General features: G+C 41.9%; 1 protein-coding gene across 1 annotated transcript in view; it reads right to left on the bottom strand.

Annotated features, from left to right (window-relative positions):
- Window positions 1-3,910: 3,910 nt before the first annotated feature.
- TNC (tenascin C) overlaps window positions 3,911-21,634 on the bottom strand; it is a 47,643-nt gene continuing 29,919 nt past the window's right edge. Inside the window, exons 12-23 of the mRNA XM_009702021.1 lie at window positions 20,732-21,004; window positions 15,033-15,155; window positions 13,666-13,809; window positions 12,375-12,494; window positions 11,785-11,928; window positions 10,825-10,955; window positions 9,715-9,847; window positions 7,719-7,870; window positions 6,835-6,931; window positions 5,975-6,136; window positions 4,531-4,694; window positions 3,911-4,021 (exon numbers count right to left, since the gene is read on the bottom strand). Of these exons, the coding sequence (XP_009700323.1) occupies window positions 3,911-4,021; window positions 4,531-4,694; window positions 5,975-6,136; window positions 6,835-6,931; window positions 7,719-7,870; window positions 9,715-9,847; window positions 10,825-10,955; window positions 11,785-11,928; window positions 12,375-12,494; window positions 13,666-13,809; window positions 15,033-15,155; window positions 20,732-21,004 (1,754 nt within the window). The remainder of the gene's footprint in view (window positions 4,022-4,530; window positions 4,695-5,974; window positions 6,137-6,834; window positions 6,932-7,718; window positions 7,871-9,714; window positions 9,848-10,824; window positions 10,956-11,784; window positions 11,929-12,374; window positions 12,495-13,665; window positions 13,810-15,032; window positions 15,156-20,731; window positions 21,005-21,634) is intronic.

Below are 21,634 nucleotides of genomic sequence, written 5' to 3'. Positions count from 1 at the left end.
AAGGGGGCTGCACCCAGAGATGGTGCAGCAGAGGAGAGTGCTCTCCTGAGGTCCAACTGAGCTGACATCAAAGTCTTACTGTGGTTCAGGCAGACGGAGGAATTTAAAGTGTCTGTCATCTCCCACATCACACTGGAGTGCTCTCGCCACTTGGTCAGTGTGGCTGCACATTCATGCCTGGATTCAGAAAAAAAAAGGTCATTTAGTAGTCCGAGTCCTACAAAAAGCCAGAGGATTTAATAACCTAAAAGCTGCCATCAGCTTAAGCCTCAGTCCCCCAAAATTATCTAGCTGTCTTTTGCCCAGCTGGCTTGATGTGCTCCCTTCACCCGAACTTAAGAAATCCAAGTCTGAGGTCTTGCTAGGACTGCAGTACGAATGAGGGTCTCCGCGGGGCTGGGCATGCACATTGACCGAAGGAGGGAGGATAGGTACAGTGGCACTGGAAAAGATGTTTTCCATCTACATGTCTCAAAAATACCCCTTATGGACACAAGTCTAACCCCATAAACCCCACTAACTTCCCCAAATATCTCCTTCAGTGACTTTAAGACCTCAGATCTTGCTGCCAAAATATTTTGGAAGCCCTTCTCGCCTGCCCCCTTGAGGCTCCCAAACCGCTTCGTCATATTGACACCAGCGCTAAGGTGCTTTATGGGTTTTTTTAAGTTGACAAACCAACCAGACAGCAATTCGGCAGGTTTATAAATAGACATCAAAACTGAGGCTGTTTTTAAGCTATTCTCACAAGTTACAATCAGGAAAGAGGGGAGAGAAAAACCAGAAAGCCAATATGCCTTACAATAGTCCGTGGTGGAGCTGCTTGGTACCAAATCAAGCTTGTGTCAGCTCTGAAAGGTGTTTTGGCATGTGTTACTTCAAGGATTTGCCAGTTTCTCTCTCACAGTAGTAATCATGAAAAATATCAAGCAGGGCATCTGTCAGTGAGTAATTACAGGAAATATCATCTTTTTCTGTGCAGTGTGTTTGCGTCATTTCTGGAGCGAGGTACAAATCTGAGCCCGTCTCCAGCAGCCCTCTTTGGATCTGCCAAGCTAAACGACACCACAGGCAGATACAGTCAGCTTTGTGATGTTACTAGAAATGAGGAAATAATTTCATAAATGTCAATTCTTCCTCTGAATGTCTGCAAACAGACTGCAAGAGCTTTCAAATCCCCAGTTATACAGATTTAGTGCCATTTCCTAATAACTTGAAAAGCATCTTGAGAGTGGGGCATATTTCTTCATTACTGGATTTGCTCTTTTTTATACTGCCAATCATTTGCTCTGACAAACACCAAAGAAGGGCTATTAATTACAGAGAATGGATTTAATATAGTGCTGCAGCTCAGCCCCTTGCCAGTGCTCTGGAAGGTCAAAGGAGACTTGTGTTCCCTTGCAAAACAAACGATATTCAGTAGTATAACTTCAGTTTGCCGAGAGGGAGCAAGGGGAAGAAAGAAATTCAAAGTACATGGAATAATATTCATGGAAGTTCCCCTTTGACATGAGCTTTTGCTGTGACCTAACTCCTGCTCCTGCAAGTTAAAAATCAACTTTTTCTCACCGGTGCTCTTGCAAAGTTCCTGCTGTGGGGCCATAGGGCAGTGGTTTACTACGTGCAGGTAGTTTTCCTACCAAAGGCCACTGCTGTAGAGACACCACCAACATCAAGGAAGCCCGGGGTGCTGGACATCACCACATGAGAAGACAACAGCGAAGAACGGCAGCATGGGGACCGGTGCTGGGTACCTGCAGGATTTCCAAGCGCTGCCCAAGAGAGCAGGCACAGGCGAAGGCAGATGGACTCTGCGTGCCATCTGCCGGTAGTCAGGCTTACAATGGACGAGGAGAGTGAGCAAGGCTGCCAAGAGATGCTGGAATACAAACTGTATGGACAGAAGACCTCCAATGTTTTACTAATTCTGTTAGGAACTTCTCCCCCTTCCCCAGCCAGGCATTGCCTGTTCCCAGCTGGTAAATCCTCGCACCATCCCTGTGCATTCTCTTAGTGGTCCTGGAGTCTGCCTAGTGATGAAGAGCTGCGCGCTGTGTGAGATGGTTCCTGGGAGGTGCATTATAAATACCTACAGAAATTGCACATTTCTGCAGTGTAGTTGCTGAGACTGACTATTAATAAAGTACAGCATGCAGGTTTTGACGGTCCTGTCCCAGGGTTCTCGCACAGTAAAGTTGGTCGCAGTGTACACTGCAGCATGGGAGGGTCCCCACCAGGCTCTCCCCTCTGGGGCATTGCCAGAGTTTCCGTCAAGACTGTGAACAAGGTAGCCCCGAGACATAACCATTCTCAAGGGCTAACACTCATCTAAGGCTCAGAAATGCAATAATTCAAGGATTGCAATTAGAAATAATAACAATATTAAAAAAACCCAACTATATAAATCAGGTAGATGGGACCTAAAGGTGAAGGGAAGTGATTCCCCCCCCCTCTTTGTTCTCCTCCTCCTGATTTTGAAGTTTTTCAGTGATATTTCCCATGCACGCACACTTTTTACACCCTGTGTCAAATCAACAGTATCTGACCTTACCGAATAGCTAGCTAGTTCTTCACAGTAAGCCTTATTCACAGAGCTGATCGTACCCACTCTGACTGAAAGCCTCTTCATTCCCAGCCACCTTCCAGTGATTGCCAAGGAGGAGACAGAAACATTTGCTCTGTTTGAAAAGTTCCACCTTGAAGTAGGGCAGAGACTGGATTAAAACAAAAGACCTTTATTATCTTCAGCTGAAGAGTATGGTACAGAGGAACTACAGATAGGTTTCATTCATATAAAAAAAGAGAGCCCTTTATTTACACAAGTGTTCAAAGTTGCCAATGGTACCTAACAACAACTCTGTGTTTTCTTTGTATTCTTTTGTTAGTTATTCCCACCTAGATGGAGAGCAAGCATTGGTCAGTTACACTTAGAAAAACACATAAGAAGCTTTTGGGCAGGAAAGAAAAGAAATATGTTCTAAAAGAAACCAAATCCTGACGGGCATTTCACTGTAACAAACCCAGCAGAATACTTACAATCAATCACTGACAAAAGGAACAGTTTTCGGTACGGGCTCAGCAGCCTAATCGTTCTCAGCCTTTCTTTACTTCCCCATCTAAGTAAATATACCCTGGACATGCACAAAATCAACATGTTTGAAAAAAGGTAGAAATTTATTTAAAAGTAATTGTGCTTTTATTTATAAAAAAAAAATTTACAATCAGACACTGTCCTGCTGTGTTTCCGAAAGCATGGTTCTCTTAAAAATGACAAAAACTTAGCTTATTATTATTATCATTATTATTATTACTTTGTCATTATATTAATAATATTAATCTTATGCTTAAGTTTAAAAACATACTGCTTTCCCCTTCCCATCCCCTCCTTCTCTGTGGTACTTGATATATAAAAAAAAGGCTTTCCAATGACCAAATAATTTCAATTATAACTAATAATAATAATAATAATGATAATTAATCATACACATTTCTGTGTGTAAAATTGGCTGGTTCTAAAACAAACTACCAATGTACAAAGCTGTTCTCCCTCCCCTACCCTGGGCCACCCAAGAGATAGTCAGATTGTGGAAGAACTTTATCCCAGAGGCTTTCTGAGAAAATAAAAATTAACAAAACAACATACAACCCTTGAGATTGTTGTCTTTGGTGTGGAGGATATTACTGGTGGGCAGTCGGAGCTGCTCTGCTGAAAATGCCGGGACACGTAAGGCTTGTTGTTTGGACTGCTGCAGAAGCCTCTCTTGGGCCAAGGGTCACCGATGCTTTGGTACGACTACCAGCTCCTCACACCCCACCACCCCAGTGATGCCAGAGGACCTCTCCACACCCCCACTCTATATCCCTCCCCCCCATCACCCTGCCCGTAGCCCCTTTGCCACCTCTGGGGCTTTTACGCTCGCTTTCGTCTTCCTTCCAGATTTCGGAAGCTGGAGGGTCTCAGCTTCATCTCCGCAAACTGGATGGAATATTCGTGACCCTTCCAGTGGAACCAGTTAACACCCTGCAAAGACAAAGATGAAGTGTGGGAGGTCACACATTCACGTCTTCTTCTGTTGTCAGCCTTTACTGCTCTCGTTTCAGATTGCAGGCTGGTTTCCAACTTGGGAACAGAGGAACAACAACGTAGAGGGGCTTTGGGAAGCACAGGGCTCTGGCCACTAGCATGGACAACCCGTACAAACCAACCCCCATGCTGTCCCCTTGAGCTGTCACTCTTTGCCTGGCTTTAATTGCAGGAAGAACATTTTGCTTCACATGTTGAAAACTACAATTGTTCCCTGCACGCTTGGGATATTCCCTTGGAAAATCATACGAAAACATCGGTATGTCACCAGTTCACATTAAATTCTTGTTTTGTGAGCAGCTGCCCATATCTTTCCCTATGATCCACTCTGGAGAGTGGGCTTGGTTGGTGCTCTGATGTCTGGCTAGCTGAACCACCAGACAGATCCATAATTGCAATTCCCCTTCTTCTAATTCATTACGGAAGCCTTCAAACGCCAAACTCACCTGACTGTGGCTGTTGTCACCATATCTGCCCATCAGATTGACTCGGTGACAATTCTTGTACCAGAATGCACCCTTATATGACAAAGCACAGTTGGTGATGGCAGAATCGTTGTCCTTGTCAAAGGTGGAGAAGGACCTTCCGTTATGGTATGTCATGGAGTCACCTGGATGGGGGAGAGAAAAGAAAGAGCAAGGTCAGTGGTTTGCCTAGTTTAGATTACATGGGAGTGTCCATTCTGCAGAAAATGTTTGGAGTGTGCCATGCCTGGTCTGTGAAGCCTGGCTGTGTATCTAAGTTTTTTAAAATTGACTTGTTTTAATACAGAAGAAAGTACGCAATTTTTGTTGTTGGACACTGGTCAAAATATTTTTCCAGGTGGTCTCCAGTCCACAATTTATTAAGTATTTTTTTATGCAGCTCAGTTTCTGCACTTCTTGCTGAAAGCTGGATTTTGGCCCTGTATAGAAGGCAGCATGACCAAACCAAGTCCAAAGAGACCTCCATAAGGAGTGAATCAAGACCAAAGGAGTCTGACATTTGGCTGGTCCATGCAGTAAAACTACCCATCTTCTTTCGCTGGAAACACAGGCAGAAGGATGTCTGCCTACCGTTGACTTCCCACTCCCAGGGTCTGGGTGCCCATTTACCGATGGGTGCAATAGGAGCAGCCTTCAGCCTGAAGCAGAGCTCACATTCATGCCTCAGTATCTGTGCTGCTCCATCCATTGATCTCAGACCTGAATGCTTACAAAGAGCAAGTAGTTGAATTGAATCCTACTAGCTGCAGCAGCTACTACTGCTCTGCACTAGTGTTTGCCTTAAATAGACGTTATTTCTACTACTGCTGCATATCTTTTGTCTGTATCCCTATAGGCTATGCATAAAGTTCATGTGATGGTCACCGGGCAGAGTCCGTACACAGACATCTCTGTGGTCTGTTTTATGCACCTAGCAGCACGACATTATCTCCTTTTAAGACATCCTGTGGAGTTGGATTTCTCTCTTAATCCTTTCAAGCCCTGAAGAAGACTCAATAAGGGCTGCAGGGTTTGGCCCAGTATGATTACAAAAGGCAGATAATTTGTTCAGCAAAATTACAAATCATGTTATAGCAGGACTTTGCTGCACATTCCACTGACAAGAGATGAGTCTGTGCCAAGCTATTATTAGCTGTATAAATGACAGTTAAGCACTGGCCAAATGAGATATATGGCTGCTTAATATACTTGTTTATAGTCTGTCATAAGCATGCCATAAAATGTGGCACCTAAATGACTGGAGGATTTAAAAAGGAAACATAAAATATATTGATATGTTCGTATTTTCAAACACCTAATATATAAGAGGTACCTGCTGTGATGCTGATCTGCAACATTCACACAGTTACCTGGAGCCAACTGGGAGGAAATTGCAAATCAGAAGAAAAAAAATATTTTCTCTCACCTGCTGTGCCACTGTACCCATCCACTCTTAGCCGGTATCTGCTCTTCGCGTCTCCAACACTGAACCTGTCGTAGACAGCATAAGCTGTCTCACCTTTGTCCCGCAGATCCACGCGCAGCTCATACTGGCCCTGAGAACTGATTTTGTGGAGGTTCTCCAGACCTGTGGAAATAAATGAAGAATCCATTTGTCTCCCTGTATTTATTTGTCTACCATTATGTTATCCTATGAAGGAGGACATACTGGCCATAGATACACCAGGGCATAAACACTGGTGAGGAAAGTAAGCTATCATCTCAGCTGTAGTGTAATGGTAACACAAAAACAAATAGGTAAAAACAGGCTGATGGAGAGACCTCTTCCCTTCAAATCACGGTAGCAGGTAGCTCTTTGGGAAAAGCAGTCAAAGTTGTGCTGTGTGAGCATCATTGTCTTTCATTTACAATGAAATAAAATGTAGCGCAATCTTTGCAAGTCTGATTTTACTTCTGTTTCCCCCACTTCGCTTCTTTGAGTCATATGCTTTTTTTTCCTGGGGGTGTCCTAGGAGTACAGGAAGAAGAAGGTCTGCAGGTGCTTCTCAGGCTACCTTCTGACTTCTTATAGAGCACCGGTGAACATTGGTTTGGTGTGTGCAGTGACCCAAGAAGCATGACATCTGTGAACTGCAACCGGAGGGACTGGCTTGGGCTTGGCCATTTTAATCATCTCCCTCACAGCATGCTGTCCCTAGCCTCCTTCTCCCAGACTACGTTCCCCTTTACAAATACTCTTGCCAACTAAATGGAGGCTTCAAAATGGCTTCTAGTCTTTGGGGCTTTGTTCATGTTTCTTTCTAAAGACAAATTCTTGCCACTTACCTATCCAGAATTCATCCTTAAGATCTCCAAAACCAGTCACATAATTCTTCCAGTTCTTATAGAAATCTTCCTTTCCATTTTGACGCCTCAGGAACACCTACAACCACCACATGCAAGAATTATTATTGACAGACTGCCTTTGACAGAAAGGGCACTAGCAATGTGGTTTTTACAAATGCAGAGTTTGGCATTGCTACTTCCCCACTCCTACCACCCAAAGCAGCAGTCTGACTGCAATTACTGAATTGTACCAAGTCTTTTGAATGCTCCTTGATTTTGTTAGTCTGTAGTTTCTCTACTGGGTTCCCAGGCTCCGCTGTGTGACGTGGCCTTTTAGTTCCTGCTCTTGGCTTTTTTAACAGCCCCTCACAGTTCTGTATTTCTCAGCCAAGACACTCTACATCCTCCAGTCTCCTAGCCACGCATTTCTCCGTATCCTTCTTTCTTTCTCTGCCCTGGGTACTTCTGGCATGTTCAGATTTGAGGATGTCTGTACAGAGAGCTGGTATTTTTATTGTCATTCATAAGGTATGACATTCAGAAAATATGTATCATCTAATCTAAGATGGTCATTTCAGCATCCCCTATAGCCAGCGGAGAGAGATCAGTGTTTCTCCTAGGTGCTGAGACCATTGCTGTGATGCAGCCCTTGGAGATACCTTTCCCTCCTCCAGCTACAGAAAGAGCTGGTAACCTCCCTTCTAGGCACCCAAGTGTCCTACCTGAGATAAAATTCCCCAAATTTATAGACAAGTCAGCACTACTCTGATGATAGAGCACTATGAGGGATGCCATAGATGAGCAGGGATGGGATCTGCTACCCCTGCTCTTAGCATGGGCAGATGTGCCTGAAGGGTGGTGCAGGCCCTCTCCCCCTTACTCACAATCCATCCGCCCCCATCCTCGTTCATGTCGCAGAAGACTTGCAGAGGCTGAGCCTTGTCCCCGTTCAGGTAAACTGTGTAGAGCCCAGAGGTGGTTTCTCCATTGAGGAGAGCCTGGGAACAGTCTTTAGGGTAAGGATAGAGAAGACCAGCTGCACACACACAAAAAAGAGAAAGCAGTCCTTAAGAAATCAGCAATTACAAGGAACTTGTTGAATACAGATGACTCATGAAAATCTTTCATGGGTCAATGGCACAGCCAAGTACAGAGCCCAGGAACAGGCTTGCAATTGCTATCCTACATACAAAAGATTCACAGTAAACAGCAGATGATGTAAATTTTTCTTTTGAATATGCTTTTGCACATCTGTCTGTACTTTCGGAAGTACTTGAATGCCAGATAACTGCTCCCTGCTAGGACTGGAGTGCATCCTCCAGCTAAATATTTAAATGGCATGAGCTGTGTTTACAGCAACTTTTGGGTAAAACCGAATCTACCAATCTCTGATTATGTGACAGAAAAGGAAGGGGGAAATACAAATACATGACTATAACCAAAAAGAAATAAATTGGGAATATTTTGCTAGCAAGTACAATATTAAATATGTCATAAAACTAGACTTTTAAAAACAAAGCAAACAATAACAGTTGAAACTACAGGGAAATGTTGTTAAGCAATTCTTTCTGACAACAAACTAATAGCATCATCACAGTCAGAATTCTAACCCCCAAAAAAGCTTTTATTTTTTTCTTTGTAAGTTTACTTAGGCCATTAACTTTTTCAGCCAGTGGTCTAATTAAGTGATGTTCTAAGTGTGCCCATAGGAGAGTTTTCAACTGTTGCTGCTCACAGAGTGGCTGTTGCTCCCTTCCCAGTGTTACATATCCCTGCCTGTGCCCCAGCTACAGAGAATTTGCATCAACTTTGGGATTAGCAGAAAAGCGGCTCTCTGCAGGGAGTTACCTCAGTGTTTCCCTCTCACTAAATAGCACACATAGGTATGTTTAAAGTTAAGGCCAGGCTTAAGCATCTGCTTGAATGAGGCTGACACTGCATTCATATGGGTGAAGGCACCCCATTCAGTCCCTGCTTATGGTCAATTTGCCAAATGTCACTTAAATACATCCCAATTTAATTATTCTCCTATTTCTGGTTGTGGATTGTTGCCTGTTGTTGGAATTCACCCTGCTCAACACGAGGAGTAAGTGTGAGCAGACTCAGGGCTATGTGACTTTTGTTAGCACTTCTGTGAGCCCTTGGGCTGAAGTCGGTACAAGCGGCAGAAGGAAGAATGGAAATGGCTGAAGGTCCTACTGAGTCTGAGAGACTGGAAACTGTGAAAAGTGAGACAAATGACCAGCAAGGTTTCACAGTTAATACTGAACAACCTTTTTCTTTTAAGGTCAGCTGTGAAGTGACTTTTAGAGAACCCAATCTATTCTTGCATTCAGCTCACTGGAGAGCTGTCCTGTTAGAGCTGGAACAGACAAGCTGCGTGGCTTTGCGAAAATAGATCTCAGAAAGAGGAGAAAAAAACCTGCCCAGGAATTCATCTCCTTGGACCACTGAATTGATGTGTGTGTGTGTGTGGTTTGCTTCATTCAACTTAAAACACTGATTTGTTCTACCAGCTTGCTATGCATCAACACAGAGGCAAATCAGGGTGTCAGTTTGGATTTTAAAGAGTAATGTTCCTTTCGATGTTTTACATGGGAAAGGCAGGATGTTTCATCAGAGAGAGGACTATAGAGGTGATGTGGATGGACATAAAGAAAAGAATTTCATCCTGCCAGTTCAGGGGAAGCAGATGACATTACAGCTCAGAGGGAACAGGGACTTTGGCACCGACACTACAGGCAAACGAAGTGCATACTGACAATTGCATTAAAAATCTTCTATATGAGGTCTGTGTCTGCTTATTGCACAGCTCAGCACTGTCCTGAGAGCAGTAACCTATATGTGATTTCAGCTGTGCATGCACTCCAAGGTCCTTACTTGTGGTGAAAATAGTCTGGGTCGTTTTGCTCCTCAAGGATCTGTGCAGCGCCTGGAGTTTCACTGTGTACAGGGTAGATGGGCTCAGCTCTGTCAGGCTGTAGGAAGTTGTCTCGGGGTTTAGGATGACTTCCTATGCGGAGGAGAAATCATACAGAGAAATCTCAGTGAGAAAATCGTAATAACTGGAACTGTTCCGTATTTTAGTTTGTCATATTATTTTTTGTGGTAATTATTTATGGTACTTTTAACCATCTAAATTATTTCATACAAAACTTCTATTCCTCTAAGATTTTTATCAAGCTAACTTTCTTTAGAAGTTTGAGAAAAGTTGTCTGGAAACGAATGTTTACTATCATAACATGTAAGTCGTGTGGTTTAAAAGGAAATCAGCATAAATGTTTACATGCCTTGAAAATACACATTGTATAGATGTCTCTGTGAAACTCATAAAAAATTGAGAAGAATCACCCTTTAGGACAAGGAACTATCATACTTCAGTCTTAAAAATGTTGTTTTTCTGTAACTTTAAAAGGCTGATTTTCAGTATGCTTAGGAGATTTGCCTTCTTGAAAGTCAGTATTCTTTCTCATGTCCCAGGCTGGGTATCCAAAATCATCTGTCATTTTTGTTGGGATAAACCTCATGCATATTTAAGCATCTAGTGTAATCTTTTTATATAATAAAATTACTGTAGAGCAAGAGGCACTTTCAAAGTCAATTCATCCTGCCTTAGACACCTCACTTGCACAGGGATGGATTCTCCTGAGTTTAGAAAGGAGGAATCCTGTTCTTTGGGTTGTGTGAGTTTATTCCATGATACAGGTTTGGAATGGGGGAAAATAGTTGCTTGTGCATTTATCCATATTGTGGAGAGGTGACTGTCAAAATTCAGGCTGCAAGTGAGCTTCTGTTTTAGGATATAACCTAGGAAAGTACTTACACAGTTTTTAAATGCATTTGTGTTCAAGCTAGCACTGAAACAGGTACTTGGTATTTTACCATGTTTAACTTAACCACATGACTGTGTTCCATTGCTGGACACTTCAGAGCATCTCTACTGCCCAGTTTTGACTCACAACCCTTCTGGTTTGTTTACAAATGCAATACCTTGACTTTACCATCAACGGACTCGTAGATCAGGAGATAACCAGTGACAGGAGCACGTGGAGGACTCCAAGTTATCACAGCTGTTTCTGACTGAACCTCAGTGGCACTTAAATCTCGTGGAGCATCCAGTCCTGAAGGAGACAACAGATCAATTACAATCACATCCATATGGAGTTTAGTGCACAGGCTATCTTATCAGCAGTACATTAAGACAGGTCAGAAAAGCAAGCTTTCTTTCCCCAGAAATTTGAAATCAAAAAATACTTCAACCTAAATTTTGTGATTAAAAAGCAATTTTCCCATTGGAAGTTTAAAATATAGCTATTTATTTTATTTAAGTTAAAATATTGGCTTGTCTCAGGCACTTTAGTTTATAAGCAGTTGCATTGAAATGTCTTTTGAAACAAAACCGTGCTGTTCATTATTTCACGCAAGAAGACAGATGGGTATTTACATATCCCCAGGAAGAAAAACTTTGGTTCCAATGATGGCTCTTTTGAATAGGAAAACTTTTCATACTTGGTCTGGCTACAGCTTCCCTTCTCCACTGTAATTATAACACTGAATTTGTACGGTTCAGCTCTTGGTTCTCTAGTTAACACCCCACAACAAGTCAAGTAACAGTCAGGACAATGAGAAACAACCATTTCATTGATGCTAATGGGAAGCCGTAAGTGTGAAAACAACCAAATACCTTCAGCATTGGTACCCCAACATCAGCCCCCAAAGAAGAGCTCCTGCTTTGTGTGAGAATCTGTACAATTGGTGACAGAAAACCACCTTCTGGGTCAGTCACACCAGCCTTCCACCAGAGAAAATTTGGTGCAAATACTATCAAAATTAAAGTTTCTAGTAAAAATAAAAGCACAGTGTGCTGGCTGACTTTATGGTATTAAAGAAATATAAGCCAAGAAATGGAAGAGATGGCAGCTGTCCCTGCAGTGAGGTGGGACTTAGCACCTGTAGTAAACTGGGTGGAGAGGGTCTCGCTCTTCTCTGTGTCCTTCAGCGCGTGGACACTCAGCGTATACTCAGTTGCAGGTCGAAGGCCCTTCAGATCATATTCCACAGTGTTTCCTGATACCATCTGAGTAACTTCTGGTTCTAAGAAGAAAACACAGAAGAGAACATGTCCTGGCATTATTCAGACATGTCATGATGTACTCAACTCCACGCTCCACGCAGTGACATTTTTTCATTAGCTGGGAGCAAGTGCAAAATCGTAAAAGCCCAGAGCCCATCTCTCTGCTTACACCTATGCTCAGTCTGAATTAACGCCAGTCCTTTATCCAGAAGTATTAGCACTCTCTAGTGTTCATACGAATTATAACGCCAGTTTTGCTTTTCCAGAATTTCAATTATCTCTGTTCATCTCTGAATTGTGAATGCTTAACCAAAATGATCGTTTTTAAAATGCTTCCAGCGAGGCATCTCCTTTAAATAACAGCCCCCTACCATCCTCCTGGACTTACATTGCCGCACCCATTTCTGAGCATCTCCTGAGAGCTGTAATGCTGCCAGCTCCCCGACCCATCACTAATTCTTCTTACCATCCTCGGAAGCGTAGGAGACGACGTAATTATCCACAGCAGCAATTGCTGGCTGCCAGGTTGCCAGAGCCTCAGAGTCTGTGATGTTCACCACTACTAGGCCTGACGGGCTGTCCAGAGCTGAAAGAAAGAGAATAACAGATTGAAGGAATTTGACAAACATTCTCGGCTCTGTGCAACGCTCTGTTGTAAATATACGATATAAAATGCACAAACACTGCTGCTTGATGCAGCTTTTATGATCCCCTTTGGAACAGTGGAGCTCTGCAGAAAAGACGTCAGTGTCTATAAAGAGACGTTAAATGCCTCCACTGGAAAGGGAGGTCAATGCATGAAAGGATTAAACACTGGGAACAGACATAACTGTTCTCAGATCAGTCCTGATGTCATCAATCCTAACGGTTCTGTCAGAGCTGACATATTTCTCTCAACACCCTCAAATCTGGACTGCTTTTTGGAGCAAACTCAGGAGACAGAGCTGGGAAAAAAACCTAATGTGATGGCAACTGATAGCCGCTGTGACCTTCCATCAGCTTGCCCTGCAAGTTTAAAAATAAACCAAACAGCCAGCCAAACATCCAAAATCCTCACACGTCCTGCCTTACTTCCTCATGGGACTCTAATTTGCACACAGTTTTATGCTCTTCCTGAGCTGGGATAGATATCTGCCTCCAGTACAGCTGGACTGGGTTATAAATTTCATGTTATTATCCAATACTCATCAGCTTGTTCATTGCCTCAGTTCTCTGAATACTTGTCTGCCCCCAAAAAAGAATGAATGAATGAATGAGACTGCAGGGTGGGGGCAGCAGGAGCATACTGGACCTGCATTCCCTGCAGGAACATTTAAAGCTGTAGTGAGGAAAAACCAAGAGAGAGAATATTTTTCTGCCTAGGACACAGTCTGGAACCTGGGAGATGTGGAGTTTGTGTCGACGAGAGAAACTGGTCTGAACTGTTCAGCTGAGCTGGTCCTTTGCTCCCTCATCTGTAAAATGGTGTTTGTTAAACTTCTGTTTTTTTCCAATGTACTAGGACTGTAAATACATGAATTGTCTCTGTCTCATTGCAAGTTGGTTCAACATTTAGCAAATGGGAGCCTGATCAAACTTACAAGTTCTATACTCATCTGAAATACAAAGACAGAAAGAAAGAGTGGGCAAAAGACTTCTGACAGTTTGTGTGGACAGTAGAAATGGGATCTCAGTGGGTCTTCAGCTCCAATTCCCGAGTCTCTCCTACAGCACAGACAATGCATTTGAAAACCTGCTATTTCCTCTTTATACATTACCTGTTTTCAGAGTGCCAGAGATGGGTTCACTTTCTTCAAAGCCTTTCACAGAGATAATACTAACATTGTAGTCTACACCTGGGACTAACTTCACCAACTTGGTCCTTGTCTTGCTTCCATCGACTGTAACAACATTTGGAGTACCTAGGATGAAGCCAAATGCCAAGGGATTAGTGACACAATACTCCAGAAAATGCTTGAAGGATGTGTCTTAAGTTAAAGACATTATGACCAACGTGGATGTGCTTGTAGAAGAGGAGGTGAATTTTCCCCAGTTAGTTACAATCACCAGTGTCAAAGGGCAGTCTCAGGAAAAAATATTGCTGCCATGACACTTAAATCTAAGACTTTGGTTTGTATTCATTCCTAGTGGTATGCCAATAGTAAGAAAAAATTAACATTCCTGTTCAGAAAAATAAGATCTTACAAATAAGATGTAAGGTAAAAACACAGCACTATCTACATGGAAGTTCATACACCTGTGAGGATGCAGTTTAGATCTGCTTTGTTTCTTGTAAGGACTGGAAGTTTCTCCTTCACCCATCTCATTTCAAATAAAGAGATAGTATATATAATTTTAAGAGGGGCTGCATGTGTGGGTGAGGACTTAGAACTCACATTTATTTCAAATTCTGGGTTTATTCCAGGAAAGCAATTAGACAAGTGCTTAACTTTGTGATTGTGACTTGCTCCTTTTCTTCTGTAGGATCACTATATGTTTAAAGTTGCACGTGTGCTTGCATACTATATTGTCTAAAGGCCACTATCTTTATTTGTCTTAGTCAAAAGGATGTCTTTTGTCATCCTGACATCAGTACTGTTTGCTCTTTAGCTGTTTCCTTTCAGAGATGTTCCTAAGTTATGCTAAAAATCTGCTTAAGTATAGGAAGTATTTTAAGTTGAACAGTAAAACAGAGATATAATGGATGGAATGAAAATAACAATGGGGAGTACTAAGAAAAATCACTGCCTTGAAAAACTGTTATAACCAGGGATTATGATTATTATTTCCAAGGGTCATCTTTTCAAATATACTTAGCTCATAAAGCTCCTACAAAATAATGAGACAGTTTAGAAATAAATCCTTACTTAGGAGGCTCAGGGGGAACAGAGATTTTTGTGAGCATAGCCCTATTAGGGGTACAACCATTCCAGTATCTAGCTCTGAGCTCCCTTAAAAGCCTTGTCCATGGGCTACTGGAACCATGTATGCACACCCACATTCCTGGTCAGTAGTTTGAAGAAAAAAGAGGTGATCTGTGTAAGATCATCTGGGAGATGCACTGAGAGCTGGATATCAGCACAACAAACCCTTTCTGCTCTCCCTTTTACCATCTTCCTCCTTATCCCTCCTTGCAGTTATTCACCTCCTGAGACAGGGACGTAGAAGATCCGGTAGCTCTCCACGCGGCTGCGAGGGGGTGTCCAGCTGACTGTAGCAGAGTTTTCCGTGATGTCAGAGAAAGAAATTCCCTTGGGGGATCCAACAACTGTCAGTGGAGAATAGAGAACAAACACACCACATAGAAAGAAAAGGTAAATAATTTGTTTATCAGTCCTTGGTGCTAGAACACTGATTTGTCTTATCCCTCTATTCCAAGAGCTGATGCTGTCAATATTGCATCCTAAACAACACTAACACAGGGAGTACCAAACAGTTAATGGTTTTATTACATATTGATAGCAACAATCTATTTGGTCTAAATTTTCTTTTTTTCAGTAACGTTACAGTAGTGCATAGCTTAAAAAATACCCCTGACATATACCTATGTGTCATGTACACAGAAGTAACAGTGTTATAGAAAAGTACGGAGGAATACTTACAGGAATACTATTCTACAGTAGTGCATAGCTTAAAAAATACCCCAGACGTATACCTACGTATCATGTACACAGAAGTAACAGAGATTTCAGTGTTATAGAAAACTATAGAGGAATACTTACAGGAATACTATTTATTACCCAGGAGTCATGGAATTTATAATTTTGTCTACCTCTGTTTCACTTGGATGATTTTTACTCTTTCCATTGAGTCTCAGAGTTCTATCTGTGACACAACAGCAACAGCAGCCCTTAGGAGTGGAGAGATCTCTCTTCCTGAGCAAAAAGTTTCTACTATAGGATGCCTAAAAAAGACCTGGACTCAGTTGCCTGAGTTCATCAGGGGACTATCCCCTCAATCACTGACTGCCTGTAACTTCTCTTGGCTTCAATCCAGAAGTGACCAGATTTTTTTCTTGGAATCTCATCATGATTTTTCTTATGTACGTTCAAGTATATCCATCCAGAGGACATCCAAGTACAACCACCACGAGGAAGACACTTGCGATTCCACTGCAGTTCTTTGTCATACAATCCAGCCTTTCCCGTAAAAACCTGAGCACTAGAGTTGCCCATATAAATTAGATCAGTAAGCTGGGCAAACAAAGCTCAAGTTTTGGCAAAATCACCCAAACTTAAGATGCAAACCAACATGTAACTGAAACATTCCAGTTTAAGGCTTAATTAAGCTACTGCAAAACAAGTATGGAAAGGGCTTCTGGAAGGACATGGTAAAGAGACTTGCCACTTCAAAGTTTACATTGAGCATCTCACTTCCAATCTGTTTTTTTGACTGTAACCAAAACAACCCTGACACATGTTAAAAAAATAAACAGCCCATACAGAGTAGGCTATTAACACAAAGGGGAGAGATACCAAACATCAGCCACATTAAGAGCAGTGGAGACAGGCTGAGGGCAGGGGAAGGGGGGCAAGAGGAGGAAAAAAGTGGCTGTGCTTGAAATAGCTTGGAAAGAACGTGTCTGCGGGAAAGAAGTCAGAGGGCTGTTTGTTCCATGTGTCCCCAAAGCTCTAGCAGCAATGCACTAAATCAACTGAAAGGCAAGGAAAGAAAAACAACTGAGCTCTCAAGAGAAATGTAAATTATTTCTCTGGAGCTCACTAGACATGTCGGGTTTGTGGGGTTTGCTCACATGGAAAAGCCAAGGAAAGAAAGAGAGAAAAGAATTAAAGATAATGAAGAAAGCGAGGTGGGGTTAGTAAAGCTACACTGCACACAAAGTTGCTATTGATTTAGGTAAAGCCTGAAGGAAACAGAACAGTGTAAAGAAACCCTGGGAAAGAAAAAGAAGTGAAAATCACCTTGATTTTGTTTCACATTGTAGGTGCTCTTAGTGACTAGTGAAAAGTGCTACTGGTGACTCTAGAGACCAAAGAGATGGACCAGCACTCAGTTTTCATACACACAGGGAATTTCAGCCTTTCCCAGAAAACAGAGAACTCAATCCATCTCACTTGGACTCTGCTGCACACACTTCGGTGGGCTTCATGTTGTTTTCTGTACCAGGTGAACTGCTGCATAACAAACAGTAGTAAGAAGAGCCTTGACTATGTGAGAGTTCCACATCCCCAACTACCCCAACTGTGGCTACTTTCCTGGGAGCAAACCTGGCAAAGAAAGTATAATGGATCATCAGAGCAAGCATCAATCCTGAAATGGGTCCCAGAAATGTAGGAGAGTGGTACCTTTAAGCACAGGGAAATGAAAAAGGAGCAAATGAAACCATCTTCTTGAGCTACCTGAAAGCCAAAAATTAAGCAGGCATAAAAAATGGCCAAGGTGCTTCTGTCTTGTCACTCATAAAAAAAACCAAAACAGTTTGTCTGTTGGGTAGAGAGAGGTAATTAGCATTATCCTCCAGCACCATTCTCCGTTAGTTGTATGGCAGACAGAGAACTTTCCTATGAGGTTGCTAAAGCACCCACTATACTTGAGTAGCTGCTATTCTTCAGGGATTTTTTTTGCTGAAAAATTTGTTCTTTCATTACTAACAGACTATAGGAATATGTTCACTGGCTTCCTTCTTCTAAGCATCGAGTTGCATTTATCATGTATAAAGAGCATGTGAAGTGTTTTGTGATGCTCTCAGATGAAAAATGCTGTCACAGTATGGCAAAACACCACTAGAAAAAGAGGAAAGCAGCAGTGTGAGACCCACACTTCCCACCAAGGATATTAAGTGGCACACAGCTGTGTTGTGGTCCCCTGGTGAGGGCTGAATTGCACCTTAATGGACATTATACAGATTAATTTCAAAAAGACACCAACTGACCATCTGAAAGCAGCAGTGGACCAACTCCCTTGTGTCAACTTGTTTAGACACTGCAGGTCCGTATGATGGTGCCTCATGCTACAGGGATTTTACAATTAATGTTTTCTATCACAGCAAAATTGGTGAAGGTAAAATGACAAACAAACAAATGCAGAGGGTAGGGAGAGTGGGTACCATCATCATCCCAAACAGGATAGCCTTTTAACAGCATTATCATTGGCACTTCTGGGGTAAAAACTGTTGCTGTTCACTTGTACATACAAGTAAATAAAGGAGGAAGAACTACTTATGATGGTGTGGGAAGACAGGACTTTATCATCAACTCCCATGCTCAGCAGTTTCAGATCACATTCCTGGTGTGATGGGAGCAAGGCAGATCATCTCAGCCTCCAGGCAAGTTACCAGCTGCAGGACCAACACAAGCTACATGGGGAAAATGGCAAATGCCAGTCCTGCCCTACTCATCCTTTCATCATCAAAAGCCCAAGCCTGTCACTAGATCAACTGCCTTGCTGACTTCTTCTTGAAAGAGAAAGAAGGAAAAGAAACCACAGAGGAGGACGAGGCAGCAAAAGGTGAACACTGCAAGATCTTTCCTGCCCCTCCTTCCTCACAGCAGGTGGGTGGTTTGCTGTACAAAGATAAGAGGTCAGATCCTCAGAGAGGATTGCTTGGCAATGCTGAAATCAGATTCCCTCAACTGCACCAGTTACATCATTTGTGGACCTGATCCCTGAAGACTGCATTTGTGTGTACAAGGGTACATGCCCAGGCAGGGAAGAAGGGGGAAGCTGTGAGCAATAAAATACAGAGAAGGATTTTCAGTCTAGATTATTTTCCTGCCTTCATTTCCATGGTAGTTTTTGGCTTAGGTTTGCTGGTCTGTTTGCTAGTTTAGTTCCAACTGTTATTTTACTATCTATCTCCTCTACTAAAGCTAAAGACTGTCTAGCTAATTTATTCCTTGCTCACTTGTATCTTGTACACAGGCCAGAATAAACCAAGGCTGAACATAAGCCTGAGCTACCCTCTTCAGGGATAGAAATGTTTCTTTGCAACCAGACTGGAAATGCTATAAATATACATATGTTTGTCTAATGATCAACTCCTAAATAAGAAACTAGTGAGATGCCTTGGTGGCCCCAGCTACCCAATGTGGTGTCACCTGCAGTCCACATTATTTAGCTGGATTTTTGTGGCTCCAGTTCTGTTATCAATTGCCCATTGGTTATTTACATCTGACAAACATCTTTTAGGCTATTTGCTTCAGTAGTGACATGTACTAAATCTCCTTGAAAGAACTGAAGAAGAATATAGTCATGAGGAAAATGATAACTCTTAGTGGTTTACCATAAATATCCTGAAAGTCAGTGAAAAGGGGGCCATGCTGCTAAGAAGTGCATGACTTTAAACATCCCTTTCCATTATGAGTCAACCCGCAGGAGCCTGGAGAAAGGTGGCTTGTGATGGATGCATGTTCTGCTTCTTGTAAATGGGTGAGTGTATATATGCCCTTGCTGTTTATTCAAGGGATGTGATGACAATCAGTGAAGCTGGTCAGAAATACGTCTTTCCATGCGAACAACTGGCACCACAGACATTAAGGTGAATCATAAGGCCATGATATTTCAGGAAAAGCTGTTCAATATCGAGTTAATCTTTGTCCCTTTTCTGTGCATTGTCTGGAGTACACTGCTACAGCTGAGCAAATGCTTCTCTTATGAATTTCTCTTGGCTTCCTCACACACTGAACTTACCTGTCCTCTTCTTGTCCCCCTCCTCCTGGAATTGGACTGATTCGAAATTAGTATGTTTTCCTATCAGCAAGCTCAAAATTTTCCTAAGAGATAATTTGAGCCACAGGACATTGCTTCGCTTGCTTTAGATTTAAATATGTTCCAATATGAAACCATTATTTTGGTGGAAGAAAACTGAAAAGCTTCATTCAGAAGAGCTAAATGAAATGCTTCAAATTATAAAGCTTTTTTTTTTTGTTTAAATTAATCTCAGGAATTCAACCTAAGACTCGAGAACTTTTTACTTAACTAATATCTGCTTATTTTCATAGAAAAATAATATAAGAAATAATATTTCAGTTACAAAGAGGAAAAACTTCCTTCTCCCTGGCACTGAGAAAATGAAGCTCTGTTCTGGTAGAGATTTTTCAGAAACATATGTAGGTTTAGGCTAACATCAGACAGCAGACGTTTGCAGTTATGTTTACAATGTTTCTTCATTAGTGTGAGACTAATGAATGTGGAATTGGCATGCTGCAATTGAGGATTAAATATTGGTATTTTTAAAACAAAATGGTATGAATTGGCAGTTGTCTTCTGGATGATTTTACCTGGGTAAGTCACTAAGCTAATTTACAACAGAATTTTTGACACACAAGAATGAGAATATAAAGCAACTTCTGCTGAGGGAGTTCAAAGCTTTGATTTTACAAGAAACCAAGTTTCTTTTGAATTATTGAACACATACTGCTCCTGGTAAGATCAGTCTAAGTTAATGGTGCCTAGTCCTTTGTTGATCAAGCCATAAATCCACTTTTCAATAGCTCTAGTAAATTCATTTTGTCATACCTCTTTTCTGGGGAAGTAAACTGTTGTGGAGTGGAGATATGTAATTAGTCCCACTGAAAAAGGCAGATACAGAGACAATATTTCTTGCCTCTCAAAGCTAGTGCTTTAATTGCTAGACTTTCCTGCCTAATTCCACATCATGAAAGTAATGAAATAACACCACATTAAATAGACAGTGATGAAGCTAAGGAATCCGAGATGATTGATTATAAATAACTACACCCCATTGAACCAGTAACTTGGATAAGGGACATGCAGGAGACAGTTTGAACACCCCAGTAACAGCCCAAGCTGGCTTTGAAAAAAAGAGATGCTGAAAGAAACAGGCATGAACACGTTACGCTTTTCCTACTGCAAAGACAATACCTGTGGCTGCTATTGCATTTACGGGTTGAGAACGTCGTCCACTGCTAACTCCATAGAGCTCAATTTCATATTCAGTACCCTCTTTCAGCCCTGTTATATCCTGGGTGCGCTCATGGCCTGGTACTATTAGTTCCAGTGGATCAGATTTCCTTTTGGTATCCCTGATTTTTAGAACAAAACTGTCGAAAACCCCATCATCTGCAGTCCAGGACAAACGGAAGCCATCTGGAGTAGCATCTGAAACCAGAAGGTTGTCGACCTCGGGTTCTGCTTCTAAAAAAGGAGAAGATAGCAGTAGGGAAAAGAAATGATTTTTGAATCAGTTCATTAGAGACCTGCCTGAGGTCTGGATATAGCATACTGCAAGAATCCAACCACAGTTCAAAGAAAGGGAAACAATCTGCCAGCTATTGAGAAAAAAAAAAAAAATAATAATGTTAGCATTATACACATACTAAGGAAGATACATGTGAGTGTGTGCAGGCCCATTCAAATTTTCACTCTTTAATAGCAAATCCACTGCACGGACATACACCATTTGCCTCTGACATGCAAAGCTACACATGCTAATAGTGAGTTCCATGTGCATTTCTCCCTTGCTACTTAATGTGAAACCTTTATATATGATAAAAACAAGCTCTTGTTACAGAACTGAAGGCATGCCTGTAATATTGTCAGATCCTTCTCTGCTAGGAGGACAACATAGAAGCCACTTGAAAGAGTCTTTTTCTTCATGCAAAACCTTTATTTCATGCACTTCTGGAATCTGTGATCCTTCCAATCAGATGAATCCTTCACTTCTACACTAAAAAATTGCTGAAGCAGCAAAGGGGAATCATGAAAATTCATATCCCTTAAACAGCACACTTAAATCCAAATGCAAGACCTACTGTCTTTAGGTAA

The sequence above is a fragment of the Cariama cristata genome, unplaced genomic scaffold, assembly GCF_000690535.1.
Source record: "Cariama cristata isolate BGI_N322 unplaced genomic scaffold, ASM69053v1 scaffold10616, whole genome shotgun sequence".
Taxonomy (NCBI): domain Eukaryota; kingdom Metazoa; phylum Chordata; class Aves; order Cariamiformes; family Cariamidae; genus Cariama; species Cariama cristata.
The sequence above is the reverse complement of the archived record's forward strand: the minus strand, read 5'-3'. Positions and strand labels throughout refer to the sequence as shown.